The sequence below is a fragment of the Lagenorhynchus albirostris genome, chromosome 13, assembly GCF_949774975.1.
Source record: "Lagenorhynchus albirostris chromosome 13, mLagAlb1.1, whole genome shotgun sequence".
NCBI lineage: Eukaryota > Metazoa > Chordata > Mammalia > Artiodactyla > Delphinidae > Lagenorhynchus > Lagenorhynchus albirostris.
The window spans coordinates 82,670,812-82,691,890 of NC_083107.1; the positions used below are offsets into that span (position 1 = coordinate 82,670,812).

The 21,079-nt window shown below is 42.5% G+C and overlaps 1 protein-coding gene and 1 pseudogene across 2 annotated transcripts in view; both read left to right on the forward strand.

Moving 5' to 3' along the window:
• Positions 1 to 4,429: 4,429 nt before the first annotated feature.
• ADAM17 (ADAM metallopeptidase domain 17) overlaps positions 4,430 to 21,079 on the forward strand; it is a 52,136-nt gene continuing 35,486 nt past the window's right edge. The window contains exons 1-2 of one of the 2 annotated variants that reach the window (XM_060169149.1): positions 4,430 to 4,708; positions 15,664 to 15,796. In XM_060169149.1, the coding sequence (XP_060025132.1) occupies positions 4,612 to 4,708; positions 15,664 to 15,796 (230 nt within the window). In that variant the 5' untranslated portion in view covers positions 4,430 to 4,611. The remainder of the gene's footprint in view (positions 4,709 to 15,663; positions 15,797 to 21,079) is intronic. The other variant, XM_060169148.1, reaches the window with a different exon arrangement.
• Positions 18,927 to 20,324, forward strand: LOC132531113 (ubiquitin-conjugating enzyme E2 Q1-like; annotated as a pseudogene).

Below are 21,079 nucleotides of genomic sequence, written 5' to 3' on the forward strand. Positions count from 1 at the left end.
TTGAGATTCTGATTTCATTCACTTTGGAGGTATTATTCTTAAAATGCTAGTAGAATTACCAGATTTTAAACATTCAACAACTGAGTTCTGTTTTTCTAAACAGGACAGAATAGAACAGGTTTTCAATTAAGGCCTTTGTGGCCACTGCAGAACTGGAGAGTAATTGGCTGTTGCTTCCTCTCTGGGGCCTGTCAACCCAAGAGTAATGACTTTTGGCCATTTCAGACCTGAGGTAATTTCAAGCCGGCAGAAGTTTCCATTTTGTTCTCTTTATCCAATCTATTCTCCGTGTTCAGTTATTCCTGTGGTTCAATTACTCCGAGATCTCTAGGGAGAGAGAAAGGGATTTAAGAAGGAAAAGAACACAGCTCCACATTTTGTATGGCATACAATATATAGGAGATATGCTACCTCTGCTCACAACAGACAGATTAGCCGCTGCAAATACTGATAATTCTGTGATAAAGACAAAGATGCCTGATAAGAAAGAGACATAAAAAAGTGTGTGTGTACGTGAGAGAGAGAGAAATTGTTACTAAAATTTTAGAAATGAACCTTCTTGAAATAACATTTTGAATGAAATGGCTGGTTTCCTCTTTCTGAACTTGAGGGGAACTACTATTCCAGTTTCAAGAGGGCTGGTTATTTTTTTGCCTATTAAATATTTCCCGAAGAATCATCTGTTTATCAGTGAGGATCCTCAAATATTCTGCTTTGCTCCGTGCGTGATGTATTTTTCATTTTTCTTTCTAAAAGGATCTGAAATACATTAAAATTTCTGAACTAAAATCCTGGAAACTATAGTTCTTGGTACATGACTTTGTATATAGTCATATTCCAGTAAGAGCGATCTATTGTCTAATGGAGATTTGTGGATTGACTCATACTTTTTAAGTTTTTTATTGAATTTGTTACAATATTGCTTCTTCTGTTTTATGTTTTGGTTTTTTGGCCTCAAGGCATGTGGGATCTTAGCTCCCCAACCAGAGATCGAACCCGCACCCCCTGCATTGTAAGTCTTAATGACTGGACCAACAGGGAAGTTCCGACTCATACTTTTTGAAGTGCTAACTTCACATAGATTTGTTTACTGGCAAAAAAGGATACAGATGTAGGAATAATTAGCATTTTAGAAATAGAGTGATGAAGAATCTATACATCTATAAGGACTGGTGGGATTGGTATAGGACAAATAGTGGCTAATAAGAGAAATAGAGCTGGGATGACAGAAGAAAAAGCCCCCAAACTGAGCCAGAGCTAGACAGCCATGTCTCTGATCATTTAGATGAAAGGTCTTACCAATGCGTATGTGGATATGCTAGTTTACTCCAGAACCATAGGTGGCAACAGGTGTTTAATGATTGTAAATATTTTACTCTTACATTCACTTGCAGTAAGTAAACTGTAAGTAATTCATTCTGTAGCTTGGTATCAGCAAATCTCAAGTAATCTTTTACTTATCTTTATTAAATCCTAAATTAAAAGAACCACTTCTGTTGTTAAGGAGAGGAACCCAGGATCCAGTTAACTTGTTCATGTGTTTTTCAAACAGACAATAGTGGCTGTGTAACAAATTACCCTTAATTTAGGAGCTTGAAATAACCAGTATTTATTATCTCCCAGTTTCTGATGGTCAAAAATCAGGGAATGGCTTGGGTGGGCAGTTCTGGCTCAGGGTCTCTCCTGAGGCTGCAGTCAAGCTGTTGGGTTGGGGGACTGCATTTGTCTTAAAGGTTGCCTAGGGCTGGAGGTTTCATTTCCAAGCTCAGGCATATAGTCTTTGGCAGGTCTCAGTTACTTGCTGGTTGTGGGCTGGTCACCTCTCTTCCTATGAACCACTCCATAGTCTTCCTGAATGTTCTCATGACACAGAAGCTGGCTTTGCCTAGTGAGTGATCCAAGAGAGACCAAGCAAGTAAGAGAACACCTGAGATGGAAGACACAGTCTCTTACAACCTAACCTTGGAAGTGAAATACCATCACTTCCTCTTTGCGCTATTGGCCACAGAGACCAACCTTGGACCAATGTGGAAGGGGACGGGCTCTACAAGGGAGTGAATATCAGGAAGCAGGGATCATTGGGGGCCATCGGGGAGGCTGGCTACCACAGTGGCTATCAAATCTGTCAGGTATTTATATTCCATTGGGTAAATTTAAACCTAAGAGTTTTAATTTTGAATGTTAGTGTTGGTACTTCCCTGGTGGTGCAGTGGTTAAGAATCCCCCTGCCGACGTAGGGGACACGGGTTCGAGCCCTGGTCCGGGAAGATCCCACATGCCACAGAGCAACTAAGCCCGTGTGCCACAACTACTGAGCCTGTGCTCTGGAGCCTGCAAGCCACAACTACTGAGCCTGCGTGCCACAACTACTGAAGCCTGTGTGCCTAGAGCCTGTGCTCCACAACAAGAGAAGCCACCGCAATGAGAAGCCCGTGCACCGCAATTAAGAGTAGACCCCGCTCGCCACAACTAGAGACAGTCCGCACGCAGCAATGAAGACCCAACGCAGCCAAAAATAAATAAATAAAATTAAATAAATGTCAGTGTTTACATTATGCTGGAAATTTATGATGAAAAATGTTAAATGTATATAGGGAGTACATATTTTTTAAAAATTCTTTTGGGGATAAGAGTATAAAAGTTTGAAGACAGCTGGCTCAGACTACTAGTTCTATCCAATGTGTCCCTCTTATTATGTTCCTCTGGCTCTTTATCTCCCCCACGTGGTGCTCTTATATCTAAAAGGCATGGACAATTTATAAATGAAAGATAAACCTCAAACTGGAAATCATAATTTGGGTCCTGATTTGTGAATGGGAAAAATTACTTGAAACCTTGACTGTCTCTGAAAATCTAGGACTTCTGGATATGAATAAGCAAATGAATCAGGAACTTTACTTTTTTAAAATGGCATTTATTAAACATATGGTGAAGGGCCATCTACAAGCAAGGTACTGTAGAAGAGCTGTGGGTGAAACACAGAAAGAGTAAAATCTAGGATCTACTAAAGGTATAAGCTGGAGAGCATAGTGTCTGGGTGCTCAGAAAGTAAGATGATATTCTCACTGTACAAAAAAAAATTGTCTACAACTGTCACATGTTTTATGGGATACATCTTTTAAAAATTAGGTACAATTTGCAGAGGTGAACCTCTGCTTACTTTTTGATTAGGTATGCCATCAATGTATATGTTTAATGAAGGCACTTTATACCTCAGATGAACACAACAGGCCCAGTTAAGCCCAAAATGCACAAAACCAGTAACTCTGGATAATAACTGTTGGGAAAAGATGCTGAGATTTTACTGAGGCATGCCACAGTGAACCTAAATTCATAGGACAAAACCATAGTTTGAGTATTTTATTAGGAGTAGCCGTAAAACTTGACCAGACAGGACTAATATTCTATTCCTAAGAATTTTCGATTTCATAATGGAGACAAGGCTGTCCCACTCACTCTTAAGTGGAAAATGTGTTCTGTCGTACTTGCATAAACTTTAGTTGAACCAAAATAGCAATTCACGTCCAACGTTATTAGAATGTTTTATTCAGTACCATAAACACTCACTAGAGCTAAAATTATGCAAAGGATTGTAAAACAAAACACAAAGTGTCTTGGCAAATTTCCAGTCTAAGCTAAAGTGACCAAGCATGGAGTTAGGTTTCAAGAAGTTGGCTGGACCTCCCTAGAACCTGTACGGGCAGACGAGGAGTTAGGTTTAGGATTTAGTTTCTGGAAATGCTTGCAGACCCTCTACATACAGCGGGGCCAACGAGAAAATGGGCATCAAGGAAGCGCCTATTTATTTCCCGCCACAAAGGCTCTTCCGTTACAACGGACGGAAGCCTGAGATGCCCGGGTGGTACGACGCTGGGCCCCGAAAGCCAAGCTGCACCCCATTTGCGACTAGGAGGCTGGTCTCGCAGAAGCTGGCGCATGGACGCGGGGCCTCTGCTCCCGGAAGCCCGTCCTTCGTCCCAGGCACTCCGCTGCTGGGTCATCACCCCGAGCCCCCCGGCCCGGAGCTCCTCCTCGCCCACTCTGGACCCCACGGTGGTTTCCACAGCTAGGTAGTAAAAAGGGTAACAGGGATCCTATCCAGACGTGGGTCGGACCGAGGCGAGGGAGGTGGCCGGTCGCGCCTTTGAAGACCTACTCGCGAGCTCCCGCCTCCCTCGCGGCGGTCACCCAGGGACAGAGGCGTGGCCCGAGTGGGTCGAGTCAGGACGTCGCGGGCCGCGTCAGAGGCGGCGCCGGCCGAGCCCCGGCGGGACGCAAGGGGTCGGGCGGAGGGGCGGCAAAATGGCGGCGCGCCGGCGCGGGGCCGACGGTAGTGAGGGCCTCCCGGCATGCCGCGCGGCGCCCGGCTGTGGGCGGTGCGGGGGTCGGCGGCGGCCGGAAGCAGGCTGAGCCAGCCTCTCCGAGCGCTGCCTACGCTTCCGGGAACCTGGAGCCCGGCTCTAGAGTTTTCCGGTAGGCGGCGCGGTAAGAGTAAGAGGCTGCAGGCGCCGGGCCGGGCGGATCCCCTCCCCTCCCAATGTGAGCAGCGTCCTGAGCCCCAGTCAGGCGAAGGCTGCCCAGAGAGGTGGAGCCGCTGGCCGGGCTGGGAACATGAGGCAGTGTGTCCTCTTCCTGAGCAGCTTGGTTCCTTTCGTGCTGGCGCCGCGACCGCCGGACGAGCCGGGCTTCGGCTCCCCCCAGCGACTCGGTAAAGACCCTGCGGATCTGGCTTCGGCCGGCACCGGGTGCCTGGAGCGCGCAGCTTTCGGGGAAGAGCAGGGGAGCAGGATCTATCAGGTGTTTGGGGGCGGGGTATTGGACGACGGTGGCGCGTCCCTAAGTTTGCAGCGTAGCAAGGGGGTGTGGCCCTCAGAGTTCAGGAAAGAATGCAGATGGACTTGTCTCGGGGTGGGCAGGGATCCTGGAGGGAGCCTCCGGGAGTGACTGAGGGCCTGGGAGGGGTCTGCCCGCTGAGTTCGTGTTTGGGCGTGTGTTCCGGACAGAGGTGAGGCGGGCTGGTGGTGGCTCGTGTTCGGAGAGGGAGATGTGGTCCAGGTCCCTGCCCTTCTCGGGAGCAAATCTGTATTGTGTCCTTACCAAAGGCAGGGCTCTGGAGGAGGATAGGAAGGCCCAAGGCTCCACGGCTCTTCCTGGCTCTCCAAGGAAGAGAACTAGGTTTTCTTCTGTAGGAGGTACTTAGGCGGTAATCTGGTTGGAAGGCGGTGCCTGGGGAACTCGTCTTGGAGTTGCTTTTTGCGAACATCTTAAGCGTGTTAGTTATTTAAATTGTAGCTTATGGAAGGTACTTATACTTGCCGGGCCAGCTCGTAATGCCGCTACTGTGAATGCCTTCCTTGCCATTTGAAACAAAAATTATCAGGGACGACCAATTTGGTCAGTTTTGAGGCCAGAAAGTAGAGGGTCATGTGGATTTTCTAAAGAGCTTGGATTTGAAGGATGGACTAACATTGAGAGATGTGAAATTTGGTGGGAGTTAGTTTGTGTAAACGTATAGTGACCCCTGTTAGGGCCCTTTATCTGTTAAACGTTAGCGTGTAAGAGAGCTTGATGAATTAGTAACAAAGTATGAAACAGTATATTTTCCCAGTGTGAGAAGTTGTAGCCTCATTTTTCGTGGTTGTTTTGGCCCCTAAATCTCACCATGAATCCATATAGTATAGTATCGTGCAGATTGAGACACTGTGTAGATTTTCTTCATGGCCAATAAAAATTTTGCATTAGTTTACCTGGCAGTTCTTTTTCCTTATTTAATGGACAAAAATTGTAATTGGCGGAGGGTATTAAAGGTGTTGTGTTCTCACCTGAACGACTGCTTTGTGGTTATCTCAAATTGCAGTGGATTACAGGTGATTAGTTTAAAGAAAGGCCAGGGAGAACCTGGTAGGAAGTGCTGAGATGTGATAAGTTAATACAAATTGAAGGAAAATGGTGAGTTAGGGGTGGTGAGGATGGAGGAATAGGGTAAGGATCCACTTCGTAAGGATAAACGTTAATGAAAAGAATAAACGTGTATTTTGAAATATTAAAGTTATATTTTTACCACTCTAACACAACTGTTTCACTTTTGTTATCATTCTCTTGTTCACAAGTGGAAAAATAAGTAGAACGAATCCTAGGAATGCACATAGTATAGAAGAAAACCTTACTTTCTAGGTCAATTCTCAGCAGCATTCACAAATCGTAAGGGTTTTTTTTCCTTTGACCGTGTGTTTTCATTTGCAGAGTGCAGACCACTGGTGCCAGAAAAATGCATAGACTTACCATTTATTCACTGCATGTTTGAAGAACACATACTGTATGCAAGTTTTTTATGTGAGGCATTGGAAATATAAAGATCAGACTACATTCATCTTCAAAAAGCTTTTGGTGTAGTAGAATAGAGACATCTAAACAGACAATTCTAGAACAATAGGAAGGAGAGTGAGAGAAGACATTATGGTGGGTATTATTTTCATCAGGGGACACTGAACCTATCCAGGGAAGGTTAGTGAAGGCTCCCTGAAGGAGGTGATGATATTGAGCCCAGGCTGTAAGGTTAAGTAGCTGAAGGGAGAAAATAAGGACAGTCCTGATGGAGGCACTTAGAGATTGTTAGAATTGAAATGAACCTTGGAGATCGTGTCTAGTTTTTCAAATAAAGCGGCAGGTGAGATGAGTCTCTGAAAGGTGTAGTGACTTGTCAGGTTCATTCAATTAGTGATAAATATATGGCTTGAGGGTATTTTTTCTTTTGAAGAATGACTTTTTTGTGTGTTTGTTTGATAGCTTTGGATGTAGCTTGTTGCTTAACTCTGCCATTTAGATTGAATTGGTCGAGGCCAATGAATAATTTCATAGTTAAAGAGCATGGTTTATTGTTTAATAGCCTTCTTATCCTATAAATGTTACCATAACCCCATAACTGCAGTTCTAAATATTGATTAGGGATTTGACAACATTTTCTGAAGAATAAAAATGTATAATAGAATCTGGCTTTTGGAGTACTCTACACGTCACCCAAAGTGCTTTCAGTTGAACTGTCATGAATTGCATAATTTAGGAAATTTACAAGTCATTTGAGCTTAGTCATAATGATATCTTCTGTTGAAGTTACAGCTGGGGTATATAAGTGTCACTGATTTCAAAAGAGTTTTCTCTGTGTTACTTTTAATAAAAGAATATAGTGGGTGGAAGGAAAAAAAATGTAGGTCACAGATGAGGGATGAAAATTTGCATCTGAAACATATATTTGAAATGTACCTTTGGTAATTGGCATGGGGATTCTCCACATTGCAGTGCTCATTTCTCATTATTGACGGCATCATTTTGCTCAATATTTTGACATCTGACTTCGTCTTTTGATGTTAATTTTGCTTACAGCCTGGATTCTTTTGAAACTAAAACACTTACCCACCCCACCTGCTTCAACAGAAATTTAACGCAGTTCTCCTTTGTACTAGTCAGAGAGAGAAACTGTATTTCTAGAGTAGAACAAAGAGAAGAGTTAAGCAGAAAGCCATGGTGGGGAAACTGGAGAATTCCATTTGGCCTTCATGGGGTTTTCCAGAACATTAAGTGTAGGTGTCCTTCAAGGCCAAGTGTGGTTGAATTTTAGATCCTTCACCATTTTGTATTTGTGAGAGATGGTGAGTGTTTTCAGTTGTAAGTATACTGAGGGAAGTCAGAAAAAGATGGGTAGGGAGGGAGGGACAGGAAGAGGCTTCACAGAGGTTGGGAGGTGAAATGAAGTGCTTTTTCACATATCCCTTAACTTAGTCCTAAAATGAACCAAGGAGATGGGTATCTCCCTCCGCACATACCTCCTTTTCTTTTTTTCTCTCTTTTAATAAGAGTTGTAGGCTTTGACAAGTCTCATCTGTTGCCCTGGTTTCACTTACCATTTGACTGTTTGGGTAACTACCAAATATGTGTCTCTGACCTAGACCTGTTCTCTGAAGCTCCACTCTCATGTATCCACCTCAGTGTTCACAGGTACCTCAAACATATGTCCAAAATTACTTACCTCTTTGATTAGAAGAATGTGTATAGGAGACAAGGTTTAATCTAGGAAAAGGCAGCAGCACTGGAAATTGTGGAAGTAATCTCATTGCTTAACCCGAATTTGCATCCATTGCAGCTGCAGAGCCTTATGGATCAATCCAGGGTTCTTTGGAGGTTCCCTTGGGCTGTGCTCACTTTCATTTTTGGCTCAGAGTTTCCATGTGACTGGTCTTGCTGGAGAGTCTTGGCCCAGGTTTAGTCCCAGCCCAGGTGAAGGGCTCTTGATAAGGAAGTATTTGAGGCAGCTCACCCTCCAGCTTCCCTAACTGTTATAAACCCATAAAATTAGGTTTTTAGTTCCCAGGTTCTGGGGTCCACTGCCTAGCAAACAGCACTGTTCTTTTCTTATCCCTTAGTCCCAAGGAGGGATTCACCCATGCTTAGGGCTTGTTGCAGAGTGACCCGACCAGGCGTCTCCCTTGTCCTGCGTATTTTGGGGAGTATTGAAGAGCAGTCAAGTCTCATGTGTCTTCTGCACCAGCAGAATAAACACTTGACAGCAGCCCTGGCTTTATCTTTTCCACTTCTGACACCAGAAGTGGGCACATGACACTGTCATTTTGGGGGAACTCTTCATACTCTGTGCAGCAGAGCCGTGGAGAGTGGGCAGAGTGCTACAGGGATTCTGCATGACAATTGCAAGTTGAATTCCAGGAAGATGCAATTTATTGCAAAAAAAAAGAGAAATTAAGTAAAAAGTTCACAAGTGTTCCCAGACTCTTCTAACACCTCATTATTTAAAAATCAGTTTTATCTTAAAAACTTGCCTTGGCTTGATGAATGAAGTAAGGGAATATTGTCGTTGTACCAAAAGTCAGTGGCCATACAAGCATATCATGGAGACAGAACAATTCAGGTATGAGAGAAGGGTAGAGTAAGAAGGTTTATCAGATCTATAGGCCACTCCATATCTGTATCCAGAAAGCCGGTTTGTTGCAGGCCTGAAGGTCCAGCTTCCTCTTTTATTCTTTTTTTTTTAAAGGGAACTTTATTTTACTTATTTATTTATTTTTGGCTGTGTTGGGTCTTCGTTGCTGCATAGGCTTTCTCTCGCTGCGGCGAGCGGGGGCTACTCTTCGTTGTGGTGTGCGGGCTTCTCATTGCGGTGGCTTCTCTTGTTGCGGAGCACGGGCTCTAGGCGTGCGGGTTTCAGTAGTTGTGGCTCACAGGCTCAGTAGTTGCTCCATGGCATGTGGGATCTTCCCGGACCAGGGCGCGAACCCGTGTCCCTTGCATTGGCAGGCAGATTCTTAACCACTGCGCCACCAGGGAAGCCCTCTGTTTATTCTTTGAGAACATAAAAAAAGGAACGAAGTATCAGCTGCTTTTTAACCACTGATCTTGATTTTGAAAATCATAGAATAACAGATTTACTCTTTCCCTGCTTAAAATCATTACGTGATTTATCAGTGACATAACTGCAAACATATGATGACTTAATGCAAAAAAGTTCTATGTAAATGAATAATTGCAAACTGTATATAAAGGAACAAGATACAGTGTAGAACTTCAGAATCTTTCAGCATCCACCTGTCCCCTTATATCAACCTGCTAAAAAAACCCCAAAATTCAACCGGGTAAATCTGAAGATCTAATTGGCTTTAATTGGCGATTTATGAATTGGGGCAGCATCCCTTCTAGCAACTAGAAGGGGCCTCTGAGGGTTTGTACCAAATGGAAGGTTTTTATAGGAGTAAGGGTGGGGCAAGGGATCTGTTAGCGAAAGAAAAGAAAAGGATTGTTTTTAGGCTAGGACATCATCTTTTTTGGGGGAAGGGAACTGGCAAGGATTTTATCATATGGATAACCTGTTCTTCCTCTGGGGGATGGAGGGGGCCCCTATGACAGATTACCTCATTAGTAGACAATTCCAAACTTGTTGGTTAAGATTACTTTTCTGGTGAAGGTCGAAACTACAGTTAGGTATTAAACTTAGGTTTGGTATCGTGGTTTTTAGCAAAAGTGGGCTTACGGTTTTTCTCTTCAACACATCCCTCCCCCAAACCTCCTCTTAGATGTGTATTTTTTTAAATCTCAGTGAATGTGGTGCCACTGTCTACCCAGGTATCCAAGCCAGAAACCTGGGGGTCTTTTAGTGATCTCCACCTGGATTGCTCAGCAGCTTACTAGCTGATTTCCCAGACTGCAGTTTTGTCCTCCTCTAGCCCGTTCTGCACACTGCAGTTGTTGTTGAACCCAAGCTCATGTGCCTGACGCACAGTGAGGCCCAACAGATGGAAATGTCTGAGTTTGGAGCAGAAAAAGGTTTATTGATTGGGAGGGCACAGATGGAGGAGATGGGAGATGTAGGCTTGTCTCAGATCCATCTTCCTGGCTGGACATGGTTTTTAAAGGCAACGTTTGGGGTGAGGGTTGCAGGGAGCATGACTTTCTTCTGATTGGTTGGTGGTGAAGTAACAGGGTGGTTTTTCATGAGTCTTAATCATCAACTTTCTGGTTCCAACCAGTCTGGATTCTGTGTGCTTGTGGTCAGCTTGTAGTCACTATCCTCCACTTGGGAGGAGGGGGCTGTCTTAGTTCCTGCAGAACAACTCAAAGATTTGTGTCAGATTGTTCTGTATATCCCTGGAGGAGGAACTAGGACTCTCTATTGTTTCTTGACCGTTTTCCCTTTGTTTCAGCCTTCCATCACTTCTCTAATTAGTAATTGCTTGAATCTGCTCTTTGGAACTCGGGGAAGGTCTAAGAGACTAAAGCCTTTTCTACAAACCAGAAACAGGGGACAGAAGGGCTTTTATAGGGACTTCCCTGGTGGACCAGTGGTTAAGAATCTGCCTTCCAATGCTGGGACACGGGTTTGAGCCCTGGTCCGGGAAGATCCCATATGCTGCAGAGCAGCTAAGCCCGTGCACCACAACTACTCAGCCTGCGCTCTAGAGCCCACGAGCCACAACTACTGAGCCTGTGAGCCACAACTACTGAAGCCCGTGCGCCTAGAGCTCGTGCTCCGCAGCAAGAGAAGCCACAGCAATGAGAAGCCCGCGCACCGCAATGAAGAGTAGCCCCCACTCGCTGCAACTAGAGAAAGCCCGTGCGCAGCAACGAAGACCCAACGCAGCCAAAATAAATAAATTTATTTTAAAAAAAGTTTTTTTTTTATCTGGGAGGGCCCTGAAGGGTCCTGCTTGGTTTCAGTCCCGCCTTTTATGTGATACTCTTCAATCCTGAGGGCAACAGAGTCAGGTCAAGAAAGAGAATATAGCTTCAGATAGAGAGGCTAATCACAAACTTGGCAGGGGAACTTGGTTTTAGGGGCATTTGGTTTCACAGTCACGATGAAATTTCTAATTTATAGCTGTTGCCCTTATCCAAAGTCAAAAATCCTTTATTTAGTTCCACGACCCTCCATGACCAGACCTTTGCCTGCCTCTGCAGCCTCACACCTCTTCATGTCCGCGGTGCCGTTCTGTACTCCAGCCTCACTGACTTGCTTTCAGTTCTTGCTTTGTGTTCTGTATTTCTTGTGGACCTCAGCACAGGTATGCCGTCTACTTAGAACCCTGTCCTTTCTTTTCGTTCTCTTGGCTGCTTCCTCATCCTTTCGGTCTTAACTTCAGTGCTGTTTCCCTGGGAAAAGCATCCTTGGCTTGCCAGACAGGGGTCAAGCTCCTGCTGTGTTCTATAAATTCTTCCCATTTCCTCTCCCTTGGTTTGTGACATACTTTATAATGATTTTTTGTGTGATGCTCTTTCCCCCAAAGTCGCAGTATTGGAAATGTATCTCTCCTTCTCTCCATTAATATCCCTAGTGCTTGGAAGGTAGGAGGTTTTCAATAACTTTCTGTTGAATAAATGAATAGGTGGGGTCTGGTGGAAAGGGGAAAATATGTGCAGAATGTGTTTGCAAGAAAGGAGGGATGGGAGTGGGGGTGGAAGAGATTAAAAAAGCAGTGAGTAAGGGTAGGGTCCCTAAGGAGGACCAGACAGAGGAGGCCCAGTGAGGGAAACTAACACGTGGCAGAGAAGAGCAGAGAGCTTTGGGGAGGGGATCCTAAATAATGCAGTACTCTAGCCTGACCTTTTGAATAGTGTCTGTTTTCTAATATGTGTTTGTAGCAGCCGAAATGAGAAAAGCTCAGTTGTTTAGGATGATCGCTGCAGCAACTTGTAGGAAGCAAGGAAAGTGTTCTCATTGTAGAGCATGCTGGGCAGCCACTGTGGCGTTTCTAAACAGGAGAGTATGACCATACACTGAGCTGATAAGGAAGGTAGTTTTTGTAGCATTGTCTAGTATAAACTGTCATAAACTCTACTGTAAGAAGTTTAGTGGTTTATACTTAAGATTTTTGGATATGGATGGGGGGAAATATAAATTCTGTTGAAAAAGCTATAGAAAATTGGATTACCGATGGTTGGAATTTTGGAAGTAAAGTGCAGTGAAATATCGAGCATCTGAGAGGTTACCTGCAAGAGCAGGAGCTCAGGGTGTTGGACAAAGAGAGCGCATTTACCACACTGTTTGTAATGGCTCCCAGAAGTCCAATTTGAGACCTCTCGTTATTAAAAGGAGTAAATTACAATTGAAACATATTAAGTATTTTAAAGTGCTTTAGCAAGCTGCATTTAAAAAGTGCTTATTATAGAAAAATACCTAAAGGTAACCAAAGATGTTACTATCTTGCTCTTATTTTTTTTCTAGCCCTATTTGTATACATAGTTAAGGTCATGCAGTATGAACAGTTTTTAAATCTACCTTTGTTTATTTAATATTATAAGTGTTTCCTCATGTTCTTAAAACCTGTTGTTAACAGCATTTTAAATGATTGCAGGTTTGTTTTTGGTCATTAGGAAATGCTATAACTTCTCTATTTGCCAGGTATTAATTTACTGCGTTTCCAGTTTTCTTAAAACTAATACAAGGCTGAACAGTGAACATCTTTGTGCTTAAAGGTCCTTTTCTTCACTTTATTTCCTGAGTTTAGCCTAGTTCAGTGGTTCTCAAACAGGAGTAGTGTGCATCCACATCACCTGGAAGGCATGTTAAACACAGATGGCTGGGCCCTGCACCTGGAATTTCCCATCGAGGGGGTCCGGGATGGGAAACAAGTTCCCAGGCGGTGACTGCTTGTAGCGAGCACTCTTTGAGAACAGCTGGCCTCTCTTGTTGACAGTGAAACTAAAGAATTGAGGTTAAGTTTCTCAGTGGGAGTGATTATGATCTTGAATGAAACTGAGTCTGTGTACCAGCCTGTATCAGGGAAGTCGAAGAGCTAAAGGATTTTATCAGCATTGAGAATTTGAGCAAACGAGTGCTGTTTTATGCAAGGTTCTGTGCCAGGTGTTGTGAGGTAAGAATACTGTGATTTTAAAACAGCTCATTTTTGGCCATTTTACAGTCTATTTGTGAGATAAGACAAATACAACTAAAAAATGCCAGAAAAAAAGGTGTAAACAAAAAGCTTCAGAATTCAGAGGGAGGCATGGTCATGTTTGATTGACATGTCAAAATGTAGGAGGCCAAGAAGTGGAAGGTGCAGGAAGAGGTAGGCTCTTTTTAAGCAGTTTCAAAAGTTGAAATCAATAAAGCTTGGGGTTTTCAGCCAGACAGGCCCCAGTTCAAATCCTAGTACTGAGCTTCGTTAGCTTTGTGATACTATTCTCTCCAAGTCTGTTTCTTCATTTGTAAAATGGGGAAAATACCCCAAGGTGTTTGTGTAGATAACATAGAACACCTAGTATGGTGTCTTGTGGGAAACAAAACACTCAAAAATTGTTGAATAAATGATAAGCTTCTTGAAGATTTTTCATTTGGTGCCTCGAAGCATTGTAATTAGCAAGGCCAATAACCAATAAACATACATTGGCATAAAAGAGATTGATGCCTTCTGAAACAGCTTTCCTCTGGATTAAAATTAAAAGGAAATTTTTGTTAACAGAAAATGGGTGGTACCCAGCAAGTGTGAAATTTGCTACCACTTTAATCTTATCTTGAGTTAGAGCCTTGAGTGGACTTTGATTACATTGCTTTAACCATATAGTAGTGTGTCTCTTCACATTTGCTTGAGTATTGTGTGACAGTGGGGCCTTTTTCCTTCTTTGACCACTCTGTATAAATTGGCCTTTCCCACTGCCTCTCTGCTGTCCTGTTTTCACACCATGGCACTGACGTGGATTTTCTTTTGCATTGTCCGTCTCTCCCACTAAAATGAGTGCTGCTTTAGGCAAGGACTTGGCTGTGTTGAGTGCTGTATCTCAGTACTTAGACCAGGGCCTGGCACACAGCAGTGAATGAACAGATGAAAGGGCCAATTGAGGATATTCAGGGGAAGAGGACGGAGAAAAGTATTGGGTGGATTCTTTCTTTTAAAAATGGTTTTGTGAGCATATTTAACTGCAGTAGCAACACACTTGTATTTTAAGCTCCTGCTGCTATATTTTGAGGACATTCTAAGTCCAGTGGAATGATTTTGAATACCATTGCTTCTCCAGTGATATTTGTTGAGAGAAAAGGAAAGCATCAGCTCAAATCTTTTTAGACAGTTTTTACAGAGACTTAAGTCTTTGACTTAAGTCAAAATTGTCTTCTAAAAATCCTCCTGATTGTGGGAGAGACAGCTGAGTTGCTGTTGATAAAAAGTGACTTATGGGGGTAGCATATACTCTATAGTGTTTACTCTTGCTCTATACCAAGTAAAAACTTATTTGTGCTTGTTCTGTCTTTGGGGCAGTCCATCTTTGCTTTTCCTGGGTTCCAAGTCAGCCTGGTAAAATAATTAATGTTTTTCTTTTCCTAGGGATTGGTTTGGTCTTACCACTTATACTTCCTGCTGTCCAGTGGATTGATATTCTGCTGTGTCTGTTGAGGGCAACAATGATAGGGATATTACCACTTCTTTGCTCTCTAATTTGGAATATGTGGTTTTTCTATAAAAGATTTTCTGTGAAAGATTTACTTTCCCAGTTTGGTTTCCTCAGGCCATTAATACATTTGTTGCTCTTTGTTACTGTACATCAACTGATGAGGAATTGATGTAGCCCAAGTGGGCAGTGGGCAGGTCAAGTTGGCAGGCTTGATCTTAAAAATTTTATCTATACAAGCCAGAAATGCCTTGAATTTAGAAGTTAGTTCACTGCATACTGTGATACTCTCTGAGATATCAAAATTATTAGCATCTAATATGAACATGGACTCATGTTCACATTTCCCTGATTGTCACAGATATCTTTCCACAACTGATTTGCTTGGCCTAGGATCCAAAATGGCTCACACACTGGCTTGCTTGCTGTATTCTTAAGTTCCTTCTGTCTCCACCCCTCCCGTCATTCTCATGCCATTTGTTTCCTGGAGAAATTGGGTCATTTGTTTTGCAGGAATGGAACATTTTAGGTGTGGCTGATTACTTCCTAAAGTTGTTATTTAATTTGGCAACCTCTAATCCCTTTTTGTCTTAAAAACTGGTGTGTGTGTGTGTGTGTGTGTGTGTGTGTGTGTATGTATGTGTATGTGTGTTTGGTAAGAGTATTTTGTAGGTCGTGCTGGGGCATTACATCAGGAAGAGTTTGTTGTCTGACTCTCATTTTAATGATATTACAATTGATTAGTAGGTTTAGGTGTTAATAACCTTTTTACCTTTATTTCAGAAAAGCTTGATTCTTTGCTCTCAGACTACGATATCCTCTCTTTATCCAATATCCAACAGCACTCTGTAAGAAAAAGGGATCTACAGGCTTCAACACACTTAGAAACACTACTAATTTTTTCAGCCTTGAAAAGGTAATTTGAATTATTCATAGAATAATGTTGGGGCAATGAGGAACTTGGTGTGGTAAAAGCAGAAAAATTGGAGTGTCTAATTAAATCTTAGAAAGTTACATTTTAAAGATTTGTAATATAATTATAGTCTGTCATGATTCTTATAATAGTGTATTGCTTATTCTAAAATTCATATAATGACTATTTTTTAAAATGTAGATGTGTATTCCAAAGGAATTAATGATGGTATATTTATTTATTTTTTGGAATTCTAACAAAGAATTTTAATTAATTGAATGATTATAATACTTTTGTGCTACTTTAGAATTGTCCACCTTATACTAAGTACTGTCTTAATTTTATATATGAAGACACTGAGGTTTAGAGATAAAGGATTTGTTTAGGACTCCACAGCCTAGTGGTGAGCTGGGTCTCTTTCCACATTGAATTGCTCTTATGTCATAGCACAAACTGATAGATGTGGTCTATTTGGGCATTAATTTTAATATCTCGTGTTTTGCAGATGTAAATGTGTTAGATAATAACAGGCCTCTTTCTAAAGTCTTTTTAGGGAGCTTTACTAATATCAAATAACAAACGTTGGGAGCATATAAATGGCCTTTTTCTTTACACATAGGGTAGGCCTTCTCCAACACATATATAGAAGTAATATATGCACCTGATTTAGAAAACAAACTAAGAGGGACTTCCCTGGTGGTCCAGTGGTTAAGACTCCACGCTTCCACTGCAGGAGGCACAGGTTTGATCCCTGGTCAGGGAACTAAGATCCTGCATGCTGTGTGGTGTGGCAAAAAAACAAAACAAAACTATAGAGGGTGTGAGAAGTTTTTACTTCCCAGACCCAGCAAGTTTCCTGTATAAACTTCCAAAAGATTTTAATGCATATTTTTTGCATATAGATCTATATATATGTAGGTGATATAGATAACATAGATTTATCTCAGCTGCATAAATGTTCCTATTGCATAAAATTATGACAGTTTGTTGACTAGTACCGTACAGATGGATACTGTTTAATCAAAGTGATTTTTTTTCCTGTAACAAACAGTGCTCCAGTGAATATCTTTATACATATACCCTATCTAGGTATTTTTATAGGATACATTCCTAAAAGGTGAATTACTGTACTGGATCAAGGGTATACATATTATAAATGTTTATTGATGTTGACATGTTTCCTCCTAAAGACATTAGACCAATTTATTCTTCTGGCAACAGTGTGTGAGTTTACCTCTTTCTTGTTATCCTTTTGCCAATACTAGGTTTTATCAGCCTTTGACTTTTCTTGCTCTGAAAGGGGATGGTACCTCACAAATGTTTTGATTTTAATTTTGTGTAAAATTGATCATCTTTTCATGTGTTTATAATTTATTTTTCTGTCTGCCTTTTTGTATCCATTTACCATTTTTCTATTGGGTTTATCCTTTGGGTTACTGAATTGTAGTAGTGCTTGGTATTAAGGAAATGAATCCATCATCCCATGTGTTACTGATATTTTATGCAAATATTTTTACTATATCTTTTTATTTTTCCTAGTTATTGCCATCATCCTTAGATTATTTTTGTTTTTGTTTTTTGCGGTACGCGGGCCTCTCACTGTTGTGGGCTTTACCGTTGCGGAGCACAGGCTCCGGATGCGCAGGCTCACGGGCCCAGCCGCTCTGTGGCACGAACCCGTGTCCCCTGCATCGGCAGGCGGACTCTCAGCCACTGAGCCACCAGGGAAGATTATTTTTGAATGATTTCTTTTTGTTGGATTTTATGTCAAAATATTGCAGTATAGGTTATCTAGCTTCACCTATAGCAAATTTGAGCAGAGTGGTGATATTAATAATAGCTATAGTTTATCAGGTATTTACTTCAGTAGGCACTTTACATATATTATCTCTAATTCTCACCATACTTTGCATAGAAGTCTTTGTTACTCCCTTTTTGAAGGCAAAGAAAAACTGAGGCTCAGAGAGGTTCGGTAAGTTGCCCAAAGTCACTCAGCTAGAAAGTGGAAGTTAAAGGATTTGAACACAAGTCTGACTTCCAAAACTTGTGTTATTTCTGCTATGCTGATGAAGAGTTTGACAAAGGAGTGGAGACGTAGCAGCGAGAAATGAGTAGGAGCAAAGGAGGAAGGGAGAAGACTTTAAAATGATAAGAACTCAAAGTTTAGTTTTCTGGGTTTCTTTTGAAGTTAGACTTGAGGTAGCCTGTAGAATCCTTACTCTAGGGTCAAACACTGCCATAGCCTAACATACTTCTCTTTCGTGTTTCATAGATGCCATTGATTCATTAAGGAAATGTTAAACAACATCTCCTTATCTTCCCTCTGTGTAAGGAAGCAGAGAAATTTATAATTTAAATTTTCATCTTAAATGTTTAACAGGAAAAGTATCTAACAATATATGAGAACTTAGTACCGGGTACTTTAAAGTAGTTTATTTCATTTAACCCTCAAAACCCTTCAGTTAGTAGTTGGTATTACTTCCACGTATAGATGAAGATAAATTAGGTTCAGAAGTTAAGGCAGAGATCAAACAGCAAGTCGGTGGTGGAGGCGGGATTTGAGTCAGGTATGTCAGAATCTAAAGCCCATACCCTTTCTTTTCTGTTATACTGTGTTATTGAAGCTTAAAAGAAAAAAAAAATGGGATACTTGAAATGATCAAATTGTAGAGGGCTGAACTGCCTATATGAAGCCACTCATTATTTGATGGTGATGGTAAATGAGATGTTCTGTTTTTAGATGGTAGACGAAAGCAAAATAATTTAAGATCATAACATTAAATTTTGATGTGATTATTAGTGGTTGAAAAAGCATGGAAACACTGAGAGAGTGTATGATGAGTTAAAGAGTAATCTTATGGGGAAAAAAAACTTTGAAATTTACCCAGAAGTTACATTCCCTCTTTTTTATAAATCAAGAAATAGTATTACTATTAAAGTAATGAGGGCGGTGGCGGCGGAGGCCAGAGGCTCCCAGCTCGCCGGCCCCGGAGCAGAGAGGAGGATGCCGCAGCCGCAGGGGCAGCCGCAGTCGCAGGGGCAGCCGCAGGGGCAGCAGCGGGGGGGGGGGGGCCAGGGAGTGGCACGGGGGGGCGGCCCAGGGGGTGGGTCCGGGGCGGGGGCCCTGCCCGAGTCCACCTTTCACTGCTGCCACGAGCGCTTCCGCCTTGCCAGCGCCTGCCTGGACGAGCTGAGCTGAGAGTTCCTGCTGGCTGGGGCCGGAGGGGCTGGGGTGAGGGGTCCGCGCCTGGACCGCATCTCCCCCTACGGGGGTCAGTGCCTGGGGATCCCGTCTCCATCCACTGCAACATCATGGAGTCGTACCCTGCTGTGCCCCCATCTGGTCAGTGGAGTCCGATGACCCTAACTTGGCTGCTGATCACTATGAAATGAAAGAGGAAGAGCCAGCCGAGGGCAAGAAGTCTGAAGATGACGGCGTCGGAAAAGAAGACTTGGCCATACCAGAGAAAATTAAAAAGAACCTGAGGCAAGATTACTTAAATGGTGCTGTGTCTGGCTCGGTGCAGGCGACTGGCCGGCTGATGAAGGAGCTCAGGGATATGTACCCATCACAGAGTTTCAGAGGTGGAAACTATGCAGTCGAACTCGAGAATGACAGTCTGTATGATTGGAATGTCAGACTCCTCAAAGCTGACCAGGACAGCGCTTTGCACAACGATCTCCAGATCCTCAAAGAGGAAAAAGGAGCTGACTTCATTCTACTTAACTTTTCTTTTAAAGATAACTTTCCCTTTGAGCGCCGTTTGTCAGGGTTGTGTCTCCAGTCCTCTCCGGGGGGTATATTCTGGGCGGAGGTGCCATCTGCATGGAACTTCTCACCAAGCAGGGCTGGAGCAGTGAAGAGAGTCAGCGACCATGCAGATCAGTGCCACACTGGTGAAGGGAAAAGCACAAGTGCAGTTTGGAGCCAGCAAATCTCAGTACAGCCTGACAAGAGCACAGCAGTCCTACAAGTCCTTGGTGCAGATCCATGAAGAAAACGGCTAGTACACACCCCCGAAGGAAGATGGCTAACCCGGGAGTGCCATCCCCTTCCTCCTTCCCTAGGCACCACTGGACCAATTACCTTTGAATGCTGTATTTGGATCTCACGCTGCCTCTGTGGTTCCCTCCCTCATTTTTCCTGGACGTAATAGCTCTGCCTATTGCAGGACAATGATGGCTATTCTAAATGCTAAGGAAAAAAACCCCAAAAACTACAGAACTGTTTCAAGTACTCAAGACTGACTTACAGACCAACCAACCACCTGGCTGGAGCCCTTGCTAGCAGGCATTCTTAAAAGAAACTTTTGAGCCTCCTTATATTGCTGGAAACTCAGCTGTGCTCCAGCCTAGAGCCTCCTTACCTATGCTTTGGTAAGGATTTTTCATTTATTTTCTCTTATTTCATGTACACTGCTTTTTTGGGTTACAGTGTATGATGGGTGTATATGGAAAAAAAAATGTATCTTTGGGAAAACAGTTACAGTTTGTTAATTTGAAAAAAAATAATACAAATATTTTAATACTATTTTGATAATGTTATAATTTTTTCGGAAAAAGTTATACCTGTTATACATCACTTATATGTGGAATCTAAAAATTAGTACAAGTGAACTCACTTGCAAAACAGAAAGACTCACAGACGTAGAAAACAAACTTAATGGTTACCAAAGGGGAAGGGGGTGGATAAATTGGGATTATGGGATTTACAGAATGCACACTACTGTATATAAAATAAAAGATTTATGTGTATCACAGGGAACTATATTCAATATCTTATAATAAACTATAATGGAAAAGAATAGGGAAAAAAATATAGATGTATACATATATATAGATATATAACTGAATCACTTTGCTGTGTACCTGAAACTAACACAATATTGTAAATAAACTATACTTCAATAAAAAAAGAAAAGAAATATACACAGGAACCTAGGAAGAGATGAATTCCCAGGCCTCAGGAGAAACAGAAACTGGAGGGTGTTTATACCCCTTTGACCTGGTGGTCCACTGTGAAAATGACTGCTGTAGACTGTGTGTGTCCCCACAAATGCATCTGTTGAAATCTTAACCCCCAATGCAATGGTGTTAGGAGGCGGGGCCTCTGGGAGGTGATTAGGTCATGAGGGTGAAACCCTCATGAATGAGATTAGTGCCTTTTTAAAAGAGGCCCCAGGGACTTGCCTGGTGGTCCAGTGGTTAAGATTCCACACTTCTACTGCAGGGGGCGTGGGTTCGATCCCCAGTCAGGGAGCTAAGATCCCATATGCCATGTGGCCA